Source organism: Dermacentor silvarum, chromosome 4 (genome assembly GCF_013339745.2).
Source record: "Dermacentor silvarum isolate Dsil-2018 chromosome 4, BIME_Dsil_1.4, whole genome shotgun sequence".
Lineage (NCBI taxonomy): Eukaryota > Metazoa > Arthropoda > Arachnida > Ixodida > Ixodidae > Dermacentor > Dermacentor silvarum.
The window spans coordinates 28,767,187-28,783,332 of record NC_051157.2 but is presented as its reverse complement, the minus strand read 5'-3'; the positions used below and the strand labels follow the sequence as shown (position 1 = coordinate 28,783,332).

The window sequence follows — 16,146 nt, the reverse complement described above, 5'->3', positions numbered from 1 at the left end:
TAAGAAATGAAGATATTGTTGCTTTGTCCCCACAAATTGAGGTGCTGCTTATAGTATCTAACTATGGTATTTAATACTAATCAAAGAAAGATCCTTCACGTCTGGCAGTAAAAATAATCTACTTGAAAGCGATCACGTCACTCAGCTGTCTTCAGGTCCGAAGAGGATATACGCCGTAATTTTTTAATTCTCGGAATATATATATATGTCTCGCTAACGATGAGGAGGACGCACTGACCTCATCTATGAGTTCACGAATGGCCTTGAACTTCTCGGTTGCGTCGCCAGCCTCTGTGATGGGTGCGTCGTAGTCGTAGCTGGTAATCTGTGGCTGGAAGCCACTGTGGTCATTGGCTGCATGCGTACGTTTCGAGTTGGCCAGAGTCGGCGAGCAAGAACAAAACAAAGAACAAACAAAAAAGCAAATCATTGGACTCTCTGTCGACCGAGACAAAGGCATTATCAGGATCGAAATATGCAAGCTTTTGGTTAAGGCGATGTTCTGCATTGGGTACACATATGTCACCGGGTTTTGTTTATCAGGATAAATTGGAGAGCTCTGCTCGCGCCATGCGAAGGTTATGGATTTGGTTCCCACCGGTGACAAACTCACCCCGCTCTATCATTTCGTTTCTTGTTATTGAGAACACAAGGAAGGCCCGCAAATTAGGCTCTTTATATAAAATTAATTTGATAATAAGTAAAACAAACAAAAGAAAAGAACCTCCATATTCGCCTTATGCTTTCCTGACTCACAAAAAACTTCGGCGCAGTTCTGCCTTGGCCAGCAAGGAAACATATTAAAAATAAAGAAATTACACTGTCGTATTCAATTACACGGTTGTGATCCTGAACACGCTCAGTGGATAAGGCGTTGCGCTGCTGAGCACGAGGTCGCGGGATCGAATCCCGGCCGCGGCGGCCGCATTTCAATGGAGGCGAAATGCAAAAGCGCCCGTGTTCTTGCGTTATAGTGCACGTTAAACAACCCCAGGTGTCCAAAACTAATCCGGAGCCCTCCACTACGGCGTGCCTCATAATCAGAACTGGCTTTGGCACGTAAAACCCAAGAAAGAAAGAAGATGCGCTGATTGGAGTTGTTATTTGACTGCTTCTTCGTCAAGTTAAGATGATGAGAGCTTCTATGCAGTGTTCCGTGGCTTGGATGAGGAATTCAGTAAATGAACGTTAAAAAAAAAATATTCTCTTCGTTCTTCAGGCATAAAAAAAAAAAAAGAAGAAGCGCAGCCGTCTGCTCCGTTTCTTTCTTTTACGTTTTTTGTTTGTTCCACGCGCATCTGATAGACGATATGACGAAAGCTTAGTAAAAGATACTATATCTCTGACTAAGGGTCAATTAAGGGAAGCAGAAAAGTACGACTTACCACCAGATTTAAATCCGAAGTTAGTTCCACCATGAAACATATACCTGAAACACAAATGAGGACTCAGTAAACAAAGGGTGTTGCGCATACGCAGTTAAAAGTAATTACTCTGCCATTATTCCGCATCAATGTTCTTTGCACATTCTACACACAAAAAAGAGGCATGGCGTCAAGCAAATTTGCTGAACTGTTTATTCCCTTGGTTGTTTTGTTCTTGGTACTGTTCTTTATCGACTTTTTCGTACATTCTCTGTACATAAGTGCATGAAGTATAAATACTATGCCAAAAAGAAATGGCGAGAAAAAAAGATGATCTCATAGTGGAAGTGCAGCTTGCAGACGATTGAAACATTGTGATATTGAAATTATTGATACCCATGTACAGAGTTCTTTCGGCTTACTTGTGTCAAGCCTACAACAAATATGTTCATGGCAACAAGTCTATGGCATCTTTGTCAATAAGCGCTGTAAATTTGTGACGAAGGTTTCGCGTTGATGGGGTTAATTATAAATATCGCTGATATTTCTCGGTTAATATAAGAGAATGAGATTGTTCGCGAATAATACTGTGAGTTAGTCAACAGAACAGTGCACATACTGCATAGCGTAAGGCGGACATTATTTAAGAGTCTTGGCACTAGTTGCTGGAAGACTCTGTACACCTGTAGAAAGGACTATATGTGGGTCATATTGTTGTCGCGAACTGCCTACGCCAGTTTCTACCGCAACTGTATATATCTGTGTTCGTTTCACAAATGTTGGTTTCACAAAAAAGTAAGTACAAACAAAGTATTGCAGCTTTGACAGAAGGGCGATACATTGACAACGATAGCAAGGTAAAAAGCTTTGTTGAAACGTTCCAATTAACTGATCTAAAAAGAGACTTGTGATGCCTGCAATCTTATTTCCAACTACATGCACTTGCAAGGAACTGTTGACGTTATTCTCCCATCGCAGAAGTTTTGTGTCGGTTGTCTTAGCAGTAAAACGCCTGCAACTATCGTTATCTGAAGGGTCGAAAAATAAATGTGGCCGTTCGTGTTGCGCACGGCGTTTTGAAGCCTAGCGCGTACATGCCTGCCCAGCAAGCCGCGAAGACCGCCACCACGGCGCGACTTAGGCGAACCACGCGACCGCGCATTACAGTGTATGCAGGATCGGCCAAGTTTTGATTACACCATCTCCGGAATCGGTCCACCTTGCTATTAGACTGTCTCCCGGATCGGCCCATTTTACTCGGCGAGCAACTGAACGAACAGACGCGCCAAACACAAGGGACGAAGCTTCACCTTAATAAAGGAATTATACAATTGGAGACTTATATTTGTTGCAGTGAAGATATTTAGATACCGTTGGTTGTTTCATTGCGCGATTCCGTGGAGAGTAGAGCCGGTACATATATAGGGGTTGAACCCTAGTGCGCCTGTGATACCACATATGCAGGGGTAGTTCAAGCGGTGATATAAGCCTATTCGTCAGCCTCACGACCGTTCCGTCGACTACTCGGTCAGAAACACACTCATTCACACCGAACACCTCACCGTTACACGTTTCGGCGAATAAGCTGGTTTTAGGTTACAAAAGCCACTAGCAAGAAACGATCACGGAAAGTGGCCGAAGTGGCTAAGAAGTTGTCGCTTAAGAAATTGCGCAGGAACCTTAAAAGATGAAGCCATGTGTCCTGTGACCGCGGTGATCTTCTCTCTATTCTTTCCTCTTTATGTCCCCTTCTCCTTCCCCAAGGCGCCATGCCACGGTCCCTAAAGGGTTGCAGAAAATAGCATGTCTTTCTCTCCCCAATCACTCTCTCTCTCTCTTTGGTGGTTAGAGCGTCGGGCTGCTGCGCTCTGGGAGATCCTGGTTCAAATCACACCGTCGGACGCAATTTTTGTTAAGCGATAGCTTCTTGGACACTTTCTTGGACACTTAGCCACTCTCCGTGGTCGTTGGTTGGTTGCGTGAGGGAAAGGGTATAGCAGCGGAAAGAAGTTGGGGTGGAAGTGCGGGAGGAGGAAGGAGCAGGCACGCATGCTACTGGCTGTATAGCGGTGCGGAGTAGTGGGAAGAGGCGAGCAGCTGCGCTCGCACCCCCCCCCCCCCCCCCCCCCCCTTCTCTCAGCCTATTCGGCAGGAAACCCAGGCAGCCAACCAAACCCCGGTGACGTTGCCTGCATGGAAGCTTCACCTTAATAGTAACGCCGAGTATGAATGTTGAGCGTTGCCAACAAAATAAAACGTTCCGCATGACCGCCGCAGGTATACTGACAGGTTGAAAGAAGCGTTCATGGCGAGCAGCTGGCGGATCCTCTTGACGAGAACGGAAGTCTCGACTTGACTCTTGCGCAGACCCCAGTTGTCCACCCATCCAGTGTACATCTCGGAGTTCATCAGAGGGCCCGCCGCCTGGTAATGCCGCCGCATCGCGAACGCCACTTCAGGTTCCACTTCTGCAGTGGCGCCGAAGAAAAGGAGCGGAACATCGTCACTTCGCACGCGAGAACGTTGGAGCCAGCTGTTGCATGAAGTTGATCCGATAGGATCGGAAGGACAGGCGGACAGACATATAAGGGAAGCTGAAGAGGTTTTAGAATTGGAAAATTTACGGGGGTCTGGAAGGCTGACACAGTATAACTCTAATCCTGCAGTTAATTTCTCGATCATGCGCGTAGCAGCGCCGCAATCGCGGTTTAAATTTTCCTCGAAGCTCCGCCCCCTTCGCGCGCCGAGTATAGCGGTAGAGTGTACTAGAAATTAGCGGCGAAAGACCGGGCGCAAGGATGACCTCAATACAGGGGTCACGTGAGCGCTCTATTCGAATCACGCTCCTCGCCGATACCTAAGATGACGTCACGATCGCTTTCGCCATCAGAGCCCGTTAAACGACCCGCGGCGTCTCCCGCAGACGCTGCGGCTTGTTTTTGCTAAATTAAAGAAACTCGCGGTGGCGAATTCTGGCCTGTTAAACTATGATTTTCGTATTGAGGGGGTGAAAAAGTAAAATAATTCGTTGAAAGCTCACTTTTTTTGAAAAGTGCTTCAGCTGCCCTTAAGGGACAGACAGGCAGGCAGATAAGGAAACAGACAGGCAGGCAGGCATGGGGCACAGGCAGGCGCGTAGGCTGGTGCAGTAGTGGATTTCTTACCAGTACCGAAGTCGACGGTAGTGAGCGTTCCGGGCACGAGTCCACATTTGATCATTATATTGTTTTGATAGCCGTCAGTAGTGAACAGAAGCACGTCCGGTCCGAGGTGGTTCCTCGCCAGCTTCCGCAGGTGTACCATGTACGCGTGGTCGCAAGCATCGTAGCTTCCGTACTCGTTTTCCAGCTGGAAGGAGCAATCCGTGGTTAAAAGGGACCTTACAATTAGAAACCGCACGGACGCGGGGAAAAAAAGAATGCTTCGGTGCGGTTTAGGATTCGCAAATGCATATCCAGGATTTAGAATGAATCTCGCCGAGCTATAATACGTGGTAAATACTGCTGCATCTGGTGCGGCTTAACGATATAGTCATTAGGCAGAACAGAAACTGATGATGACTTATGTAGTACATTTATAAAAACAACCCTTCATAACCGCTAGCAATTTAGGACTGCTCATCAGCGATTTTTGAAGGACATCTTGGTGGACCAAGTTGGCGCATATCTGCTAGCACGAATGTCTGCGCGAATAGACAGAACCACCACGGCCGCTGGAAAAACCGTGCAACCACACAAGGGCACATCGACAGGCTGGACATAAACTGCTGAGTTTAGCGTCTGCTTCGAATCAAAATACACGCACAGACGTAATTCGTAGCGTCGTTGCGCAGACATAAGGTGAAAAAAAAAAGCGACCATGCGATCCAGGAGGGATATCCCACAACTGTACATCGATATAGATGAGTCCTTCACTTTCTCTTTTCATATTGCGATAAGCCTCCGTCATAATTATCGTGCGTCCTTGCCTCTACTTTATCCTAGAATCCTAAACGCTGAAAATCCTGCCGGCAGCAGAGTGCGTGTATGTAAAGTTGCCAGATCATTGCTGTTTTTGATTGTCAGCTGATTCCCCCTCGCACGATCGTTCACACGGCGTCCCGCTTGCCCTATATGTAGGCCGCATATCTTATACCATGGAGGAAGGAAACAAAACAGGAGAGGCCCTGACGTCACTTTTTTGAAGCCGGAAGTGCAGCCATGTTGGTGTGCCACCTCTCTTTGCGCCTCCAATCAGGGGTTCTGCAACTCGCCGCAGCAGATGGGCGCGAACTTTGAACTTGCATTGTTACGAGCCGCCGGAAGCGTGTGCTCCTGACGCGCGTCAAAACAAAGCCGACAAAACTTCTGTAGCAGTTTTAGTGAAGCAGACGCGCTCCTGTGTTTTTCCGTGGCACGTTGAAGAAGACAACGAAGACTCGCGCCGTGATTGCTTGAGTGTATCTGTTGCTGGCCGACACTCACACTCACAGACCCAAAACACAACTTTCAAGCTTACACACCAAACCCCAAAGTCAGCTTTTCTCGCGAACAAAAGGTGCTGCGGGAAAGACACCGGCGGAAAAATCGTATCTCACTTTTCAGCGACCGAGACCAGCAGCGAAAGCTTCAGGAGTGCGGTTGCCATGGCAACGTTGACATTTGGGGTACCCGTCCCAGTGCTCCTTTGCGAAAAACAGCACGTGACTTCCGCCACACCTTCTCCAATACGCTCGTGCTGGCCAGGGCCTCTCCTGGGGTTTCCTTCCTCCATGTCTTATTTTTCTTAAAGCTTGCCCTGGGCACGTGACTTTTCAGGGTAAAATACACCATTTAATTAAGATGAATTTCCCTTAGACGCAGCACCATCCTCTATGCGCCACGCACTAACAGGCAGCACAGTGTTTCCAGATTACAGTCAGTTTTTCAGCGAGTTTGAAGTTGATTTCGCCTAGCTGCCTCAGAAGCTTGTCTGTATAACCTCGCTCGAAGCACGTACGCCTCTTGCATTCTTTCTCCATCAAAATACTACCCATGGAAGGTGCGGGATCGACGAGCGAAACCTTTTCGCTAACAGAAATACATTTTCGTATAACTTGACGCAACATTCATGAAATCGTAAAACGAGCTCAAGTTTATAAAATTTACGAAAAATTCGGGAGAGTTGGCAGGTATGATTATAGTATATTCATATATGTTTTCGGAGACCCCAGAATTGTCCTAAACTGCTGAGCAGAAAATGAGTCACAAACTGGTTACCACCATTGATTACTAGTGTAGCACTGGTAATTAATGCACTACACTACACCTGCACTACAGATGAGGAAAAATTAGTGCTAAAAATACGAGAAAAAGAAAATAAAAAAAAATAAAAGGAAAAGAACAGCATACACTGGAAGGGAAGACGAAGACAAGCACTTTTTCCAACTGTTTAATAGATGGATGGGTGTTACATATACATATACCACCTTGTCAGGATATGCGTACAATATACAGCACTATCGTAGGAACAACACGTGTACATCAAAGACGATTGCGCAGTAAGTCACATTTCAAGGTTAGTAGTACTATTGACGACTCACTTATGCAACAATCTGTTCTTTTTGATAAAAAAAAAAGGCTCTCAGCGCAAGTCTTGAAGTGTTACCCCTCGTGTTTAGAATGAGTGTCTCCAAGAAACGAGCTTCACAACGAGCCTACCTTGCGCTGAAGGCTCATTCACACTAGGCCGACACGACACCGATTTTGGCCTGTCGATTGTTGGCGACAGCGTTTTCCTTCCTCTAAACCGCCGGCCACAGCGCTTTCCGTCCGGTAAACTGCTGTCGCCAACAGTCGGCAGACCAAAATCGGTGTCCTTGTTGGCCTAGTGTGAATGAGACTTAAGCAAGCTGACGATAGCTCGTTTCTCATTTGTCGAGAGTTAGGAATCTACATCAATGAACACGTGCTTCTACAGCTGAGCTGAAAATTTGACCTAGTGAGAGAATTCATCGATATGAGATTTTATATAGGAGTGTCATAGTTTGATATAAAAATATAAAACGTCGTCCTCTCCCCCTCGACCGCTCCCCCCCCCTCTCCTATTTAGAAAGAAAAACATCGAAAAAGTGACTGCAAAACTTTTACAAGTGGTCCTTTGGCGAAATAAACCAACCGAATCTACTCACAGTAAGCGGCACTTGTCACGCTGGTTATAACGTAAATATTTAATTTTATAGTTAAGCATCGTTTCGATACTTGCTTCAGAAAGGGCGACTGCACTTACTTGCACCATAATGATTGGTCCGTCATTACTGACGAGGAGTGGGCGCACCTTCTTGAAGACTTTAATGAGAAATCGATCCACATAGTAGAGGTATTCTGCACAGAGCGGGAAACATGAAATTGGCACCGCTCTTAGCGAGATCAGCGTTGACAGATTCTCTTCACCTATCGGACGCGCAGATTTCAACAGACAGCGCTAATAAGCAGAAAAATCGTTTGCTAGTCAGTGCTGTGTGTGTGTGTGTGTGTGTGTGTGTGTGTGTGTGTGTGTGTGTGTGTGTGTGTGTGTGTGTGTGTGTGTGTGTGTGTGTGTGTGTGTAGGTGCGTGCGTGCGTGCGTGTGCGTGTGTGTGTGTGTGCGTGCGTGCGTGCGTGCGTGCGTGCGTGCGTGCATGCGTGCGTGCTTTTGGTGCCTTGTGCTTAGTCATTGCACAGGTCTTCCGAAATATGAGCTGTGCTACACTAACTGGTCCAAATTTCAATCTTTTTGAAGTTCATTGTTAACTCTGGATTGAGTTTGACAACTTTCAGACGTGAAACCAGCAGTTCTCAAACTTTTCGTTGCTTCGCGGACCCCTTCATTTCCTCAAAGAATATTCATATTAACCTTCGACCCCTTGGCAGATTACACATGTTATGATTAGCACATCTATTCCAGAAAGTGCATGCATAGTGAACCCGACATTATGCTGGGGCTGCAATCGATAAACTCTCATCTGAATCTTCCAAGGTTAATTTTAGCTGCTTTGTACGTTACTCGCAGCCTACGAGCAGCATGTTATGTTGCGGGCAGGAAACAAAGTTGCAAACGTCAGCGCCTAACGAAGAGGTACCGAAAGTAGTCGAAGTCAAATTTTTGATACAAAATCAGGCCGCCTTTCTAGCTTTGGAGCGGATTCTAGAAGCGTTTGCCGCATGGTATGCCACATGCGATTTGACGTGCGGCTTTGTTTCCTTGTGCTTATTCAATCCGAAAATTGAGAAGCTCTAGCGAGCCTGCCTATTTCGCCTGTGCTCATTGAGTTTATGAACAGCTACAGTTTGGACAAGTTTCTAGATTCGCGGAAGCGCAGATGTAAACCTTGGCAATCCAATTGTCTTAGTGGCTGCAGTGATGCACATTCTGTACTTTTTCTTACTGCCTCCTGTTGCTGCCTGCTGGTGCAAGAACGGGAAGTAGGCAGTTTGATATCCCAAGAAAGGAAAAAGAAAAGAAGAAAAGAAAATAAGAAAAAGAAAAGAAGAAAAAGAAAAGAAGAGAAATACAATAGGATGGATGACGATGTGTAGCCACTTTCCACTCACTTGGGTCCGTGGTCCGAACCCGGATCGACGAACCATTTCGCAGAAGCCAGTACGGAAGGCCTCCCTTGAAAGAAAGCAATCATTTCATTTAATATCACTGCAGGTCACCGTCCCCTTCTCATCCCCCCCCCCCCCCCCCCGCCCCGCCTACAGCAATTTCCAATTAACATATAATTAGGCAAATGATGTCAGGCTGTGCAACAGGCTCATGATGGGCCTAAACCAATCGGAAAGATCTATCTATCTATCTATCTATCTATCTATCTATCTATCTATCTATCTATCTATCTATCTATCTATCTATCTATCTATCTATCTATCTATCTATCTATCTATCTATCTATCTATCTATCTATCTATCTATCTATCTATCTATCTATCTATCTATCTATCTATCTATCTATCTATCTATCTATCTATCTATCTATCTATCTATCTATCTATCTATCTATCTATCTATCTATCTATCTATCTATCTATCTATCTATCTATCTATCTATCTATCTATCTATCTAACCTCTTCAATAATTTCATCATTCCGTAGTTGAGGTTGTGCTCAAAGTCGACACCCGATGTGGATACAGGGGTTAGTGCTCGTAGTTTCTCTCAAAGCACGTAGAGTATCGCTGCTCACGAAGTCTCGCTCGGCGCAGATGTACGGGCCCGGGCGGAGTATGACCATGAAGCCGAGTCGGTGGGCGATCCGCAGGAAGCGGGCCAGGTCCTGCTGACCCTCGAAGTTGTACTGGCCATCTTCGGGCTCATGGCTGCTCCACTCGACGTAGCTGCGAAGGCCCGCGCAACTAATGAACGGACGTACTTCGTCTGAAAGCACCCGCCGTGGTGGCTTAGCGGCTGTGGTGTTGCGCTGCTAAGCACGAGGTCGCGGGATCAAATCCCGGCCGCGGTGGCCGCATTTCGATGGGGGCGAAATGCAAAAACGCCCGTGTGACGTGCATTGGAGGCACGTTAAAGATCCCCTGGGGGTCAAAATTAATCCGGAGTCCCCCAATATGACATGCCTCACAATTAAATCGTGGTTTTGGCACGTATAAACCCCAGAATTCAATTAAATACTCGTGAAAGCAATATGTGCACCCAATAAAGGGGCTGATCGGTGCCGCAGACAAAGAAAGAACTATTTTGCGCAGCCAGAAGGCTATTATTCCAGGTACTTTCTCACGTGAACGCACTGGTCAGGTTCTTCGAGGCCATACAAGACAGACTCACTTGACAGACTGTCCGGTACGTAAGGAAGCGCTCGTGCTGACAGAATTTCGTTGCTGCATGCGTCGTACAGCAACGGCAGAAGCCCCTCGCGAATTATGAACTCAGTATGCAGACCAACTATTTTAAAATCAGGCAAGCAGAGAATGCATAATTGTAAATGATGCAAAATAATAGTGAACAATGAAAGAGACCGGACACACAACCTCGTTTTCTTGTGTCCCGTGTATGCCCCGTGTTTTCTTGCTTAGTTTACTTACAGTTATGCATCGAAACCAAGTCGCCTAATACTTTGTGCTATTAAAGGATAGAATTGTCGAGCTCGTAACATTGCTTTTGTGGGCGCACACGTTAACTTGAATATGATATAAGTTAATCATTTGAAATGCTGCGCATGCGACGAGTCGAAGATTTTATACCTAATTATGTATTTGATAATACCCCTCTAAATAAGGATGCAGAAAGTAACGACACCGGTGCCAATGAAAGGCTAGCTTGAGTTCTGGGACACTACAGGATACGACGTTATGAACAGTGGCAGAACAAGGAATGTCGCTGGTGGCAACGTTTCGACAAGAGGACTCGTCTTCGTCAGGGCAGCAGCTGCCTTCATTAGCAACGTTTTCATGTACGGGTATAGTCGACCTCCTCTATCTCTTAATGAGGGAGGAGGAGAAAGAGCACAGGTAACTGAAGTCAAAGCGTTTTGAGCACTTCGAACACAAATTGAAAAATACGAAACTGTGCGCGCGATGGGCTCGTACGCATGCGAGACAAAGACGTTGCTTACGTCTCTATGGTGTTCAAACCGGACGCCTGCATGGTCGTGAGGCGGTCCTCCCAGAGCTCTGGCAGAATCCTGAAGTAGTGGATGGCGCCCGACATAACCTGGACTCGCTTCCCGCGCATCACGAACGAGTTCCCATCGTAGTCAGCTGCGAAGAACGGCGACAGCGGGGCCTTCTGAAAAAACAACAACAACAACGAAAAATGAATTTTCAAGAAATGAAAGAACAAGCTTCAGTGATTCCCCTGGCTTTACTGCGACAGCAGCGGGCGCTCTCTGCACACACCGCCCAAATTACGAAGCGCAAAAGTTCTGCGAGGCGCGTCAAACTGTGAAGTTGCCGCAGGGGCTTGAGTAGCGATGGTCAACGTAACTTGTTCTTGGGCTACTCGCCGCGGTAGTCCAGTGGCGTTGCGCGGCTGAGCTCGAGGTCGCTGCTTCAATCACGGCCGCGGCGTTCGCAATTATATGGGGGCGAAATGCAAGAACGCTCGTGTGCTTTGATTTAGGGGCATGCCAAAGAACCCCACGGTGGTCAAGGAAAACTACTACACGCGAACTTTCGGAGGCCTTTCATGTCAAGAAAAGAGACACGGATTGCGTCAGATACTTCTGTGTGTCTATACAGGGAAGCGAGTTTCATTTTATTGCGATAGCAATTATATGGACACTCCAAAGCGGATTTCTGCCGTTGGCGTCGCCGTCGCCGTGAGGTCTCGTATGACGTCAAACGGCGATGAAACTGCGACATTTTATTGCGATAGCAATTATATGGACACTCCAAACCAGATTTCTGCCGTCGCCGTCGCTGTCGCCGTGAGGTTCCGCATGACGTGAATGGAGATGAAATCGTCGCCGCGCGCCGCCGGAACGCTGTATGTGCGAGTGAAAGGGCGCGAGGGACGCGCGCTTTCACGGGGAGTGAACGCACGGCGGAGAACAAACGCGCGTTCTGTGCCGTGCTCCCTTAAGGGCTGCAGAAGTAGGCGTCTCTTTTCCTCCTTTACAATCACCATATATGTAGAGCAAACGCGCCTTCTTCTGACGCACGAAAGGCCGTGGGGGGGGGGGGGGGGGCGAGGGGGAGGGAAGGGAGGGGACGTTTAGCTGCGGCACCAAGTGCCTATTTATATCAGAGGCTCCGGCAACAGTCACCAACGCCGCACGCATTTTGTGCGAACGCGGGCAAAACGCCGACGGCGTCGACAACAGTTCTGCGTGTTGCCGGTGCTGCTGCATGTCCAAGTTTATACAGCTGATAAAGCTACTATCATTACTCTGTATAGCTCTCTACAAATTTGCTATTGCAATTGATGCTTCGCCTTTCAGGTGAAACTGCGACAACTTTTTTAATATAATTACGCATTTGGTGCCGCAGCTAAACGTCGCCTTAGCTCCCTCCCTCCCGTCCCCCACGGCCTTTCGTGTGACGGAAGAAGTCGCGTTTGCTCTCTCTCTTTCTCTCTCTCTCTGTCTCTATATATATATATATATGGTGATTGTAAAGGAGGAAAGAGACGCTTAATTCTGCGGCCATTCAGGGAGCACGGCGCAGAACGCGCGTTTGTTCTCCGCCGTGCGTTCGCTCCCCGTGAAAGCGCACGTTCCTCACGCGCTTTCACTCGCACATACAGCATACGGCGCGCGGCGATGATTTCAGCACCGTTGACGTCACACGGAACCTCACGGCGGTAGCGATGACGACGCCGATGGCAGAAATCCGCTTTCAGTGTCCATATAATTGCTATCACAATAAAAAAAATTGCTGTGGTGGAACGCGGTTAAACCAGGCTTGTCGAGCGATAGCACGGTTTTGCTTGCTTTGGGAAAAGACACGGACGCTGCTTGGCGCAGTCAGCAACTACCGCTTTGGCGCTGAGCCGTGCTCCCTCAGGGGCTGCAGAAGATAGCGTCAACCTTTCCCTTTCCACACGAACCACTACACAACTACCGCATCTACAATTGTACCACATGACAACACACAGACGCTGCTCGGCGCTGCAGCAGCAGCGAGCGAATTGACCTTCATGCTGCGTCTCGCTTCAACGCGAACTGAGCGTCGAAAGCACAGCGCATACGAAGCTACCAGCACTCGGCGCACTCACACCAAAGGGCGTGGATTCGAGTTCCTTAATTAACTCTGTATTAATTAACTGTGCCCTAATTAACTTTGCCTTAACGCCAAAGGTGGTGGGTTCGACTCCCATATAAGCTCGAGGGTTCGACTCCCACCGAAGGCCGTGGGCTCGAGTGCCTGAATTAACTCTATCTTAACACGATGACGACGGTGACCCGCGAACCGTCAGAATTTTTGCGCAAGCGTTCCGCCGGTAGTGGTCGGCTAAGTCCAAGTTTGACCTTGACCGAGCTTGGAGGTCAGATTTATGGAACCAAGCGTTTTCTGGTTTTGTATCTGGAGCGGTAGAGCTATCGCTCTAAAAAAAAAATCGCAGTTTCACCTGAAAAAGCGAAGCATCAATTGCGATAGCAAATTTGTAGAGAGCTATACGGAGTAATGATAGTAGCTTTATCAGCTGTATAAACTTGGACATGCAGCAGCACCGGCAACACGCAGAACTGTTGTCGACGCCGTCGGCGTTTTGCACGCGTTCGCACAAAATGCGTGCGGCGTTGGTGACTGCTGCCGGAGCCTCTGATATAAATAGGCACTTGGTGCCGCAGCTAAACGTCGCGTCCCTTCCCTTCCCCTCCCCCCCCCCCACGGCCTTTCGTGCGTCAGAAGAAGGCGCGTTTGCTCTACATATATGGTGATGGTAAAGGAGGAAAGAGACGCCTACTTCTGCAGCCCTTAAGGGAGCACGGCACAGAACGCGCGTTTGTTCTCCGCCGTGCGTTCACTCCCCGTGAAAGCGCGCGTCCCTCGCGCCCTTTCACTCGCACATACAGCGTTCGGCGGCACGCGGCGACGATTTCACCTCCATTGACGTCATACGGAACCTCACGGCGACGGCGACGGCGACGGCGACGGCAACGGCGACGGCGACGCCGACGGCAGAAATCTGCTTTGGAGTGTCCATATAATTGCTATCGCAATAAAAATTGTCGCAGTTTCACCCGCAAGGCGAAGCATCGATTGCGATAGCAAATTAGCAGAGTAAGAATAGTAGTAAAATGGGGTAAGGATAGTAGTTTTATCAGCTGTATAAACTTGGACATGCAGCAGCACCAGCAACGCGTAGAACTGTTGTCGACGCTGTCGGCGTTTTGCCCGCGTTCGCACTGAACGCGCGCAGCGTTTTTATATAAATACGCATTTGGTGCCGCAGCTAAACGTCGCCTCCCCTCTCTCTCTCCCTCGCGTCCCCCCACAGCCTTTTCCACGACGGAAAAAGTGGCGTTTGCTCTCTATATATGAAAGGAGGAAAGAGACGCTTAATTCTGCAGCCCTTCAGGGAGCACGGCGCCGAACGCGCGTTTGCTCTTCGACGTGCCTTCGCTCCCTGTGAAAGCGCGCGTCCCTCGCGCCCTTACAATTGCACATGCAGCGTCTGGAGCGCGGCGACGATTTCATCGCCGTTGACGTCATACGGAACCTCACGGCTGACGGCGACGCCAACGGCAGAAATCCGCTTAGGAGTGTCCATATAATTGCTATCGCAATAAAATTTGATACTGCGCGCGCTGGCAGCGTGACCTCACCTGCTTTGATGCGAACCACATTGTCCGCCTTTTTCCGAGAGGAGGCGCCTTCGGGAACTTGTGCAGGGTAAGCCCGAGAATGCATAATCCAACCGAGGACAAAACAAACCATTTGAGGACTCCAGTTACTCGGCGCGACATCGTGGGATGGCCCTTGATCCTCATCTCGTCGGTGTGTCCCATACAAGACCTGCGTCCCAAGTTGCAGAAAGCTGAGCACGCGCCATAAACAGCAATTAAGAGGTATAATTAAGCAATTATCTCAAGGCCGACTTCGACTTTTTTAATTTACACATAGCTGTTTTTTCAAGTAAGGCTACAAGTGATGAACCCTTCCTAGCCCGAGTTTTGTTTTTGAAGTATTACATTATGTGCAACTGAACGAGACAAAAAAAAAAAATCTTTTTCGTGATGTGAGAGGACCGACTGTCACCAATTCGACGGGCAACGTGGAAATTTGTTGCTTTCTTTTCTGTGGAATGCAAGAACTACATCGATCGAGTTTCGCTTTATCGCGGCAGCTTATTATCGAAAAGAAGCGGCCAAACTTAAGACTCCTCGCGTACAAATGTATCGGACTTTGGAAGGAAAACAAACCTTACCTGTGCGGCCAGTTCTGTGCGACTGTCGTCTTTGTCGTTGTCTTCTAGCTAGGTGTCGCAGGTGCCACGCGCGCTCGCTTCGATGGCAAGCTATAGATGATATAACGATGAGGATCTCAGAAACTCAGACACATTTCACTGCACCAAATTTTTTTTTAAGTGCCATGGGAGGAGGAATAAACTTTATTTAGAGAAATGAGCAGACGCTAAAATCGTCCGAGGTGGGCGGCGTCCCTAGGCCAGGATGCCGTGGGCCTGAGCCGATAGCTTGGTCCTGCTCACCAGGCGATGCTGGTCTTCAGGGCTCGGGCTTGTCAGCTGGGCCTCCCACTGCGCGACGGTTGGTCCGGTGATGGGTGGTGTCGATGGGTTTTGTTGACATTCTCATACCATGTGGTAGAGGGCCGTGGGCATTTTTAAAATCGAAGCCTTGAGCTAAATCACTCCATGAGGCGCCCATTTATTCTACGATAAATAAAAATGCTTATTGAATAATTAACATAGATACACCATTGCAATTAACTTTTTAATTACTTACTTTTAATTACTAATTAATATCTCGAAACCGGTGCCATCCTCAGAATTCGTTCCAAGTGGGTGTGCCTTTGTGGGCGAGCTACAATTATACAAGTGGGTGAGCTACAATTCGTAAATAGAAGTACTTGCTGGAATGTATGTGCATGCAGACTTCTTAATGGAACAGCGCACGATTTCCAGTGGTTTCGTTGAATTCCTTTTTATATTGCACTAATCTTAAGGCAATAGGTATGTGCCACTGGATATGTGCCCATTCTCGACCAATCTGGCGATGTGGACGAAGTTCGGTTTGGTTTGGTGCCTATAGAAATAGCACAACCCACTACGGGGGATTGGCCATGAATCGGGCGGCAGTGGGAAGAAAAATGATAGATACTCAATGGGATTTTCTTACTTAAGAATGAGATAATAAATGAATTC

General features: G+C 47.8%; 1 protein-coding gene across 1 annotated transcript in view; it reads right to left on the bottom strand.

Moving 5' to 3' along the window:
- LOC119448448 (beta-galactosidase) overlaps positions 1-15,223 on the bottom strand; it is a 29,981-nt gene extending 14,758 nt beyond the window's left edge. The window contains exons 1-10 of the mRNA XM_037712899.2: positions 15,190-15,223; positions 14,588-14,777; positions 10,931-11,103; positions 9,548-9,698; positions 8,914-8,977; positions 7,611-7,705; positions 4,529-4,712; positions 3,652-3,832; positions 1,386-1,429; positions 239-354 (exon numbers count right to left, since the gene is read on the bottom strand). Of these exons, the coding sequence (XP_037568827.2) occupies positions 239-354; positions 1,386-1,429; positions 3,652-3,832; positions 4,529-4,712; positions 7,611-7,705; positions 8,914-8,977; positions 9,548-9,698; positions 10,931-11,103; positions 14,588-14,770 (1,191 nt within the window). The 5' untranslated portion in view covers positions 14,771-14,777; positions 15,190-15,223. The remainder of the gene's footprint in view (positions 1-238; positions 355-1,385; positions 1,430-3,651; positions 3,833-4,528; positions 4,713-7,610; positions 7,706-8,913; positions 8,978-9,547; positions 9,699-10,930; positions 11,104-14,587; positions 14,778-15,189) is intronic.
- Between the last annotated feature and the right edge of the window lie 923 nt (positions 15,224-16,146).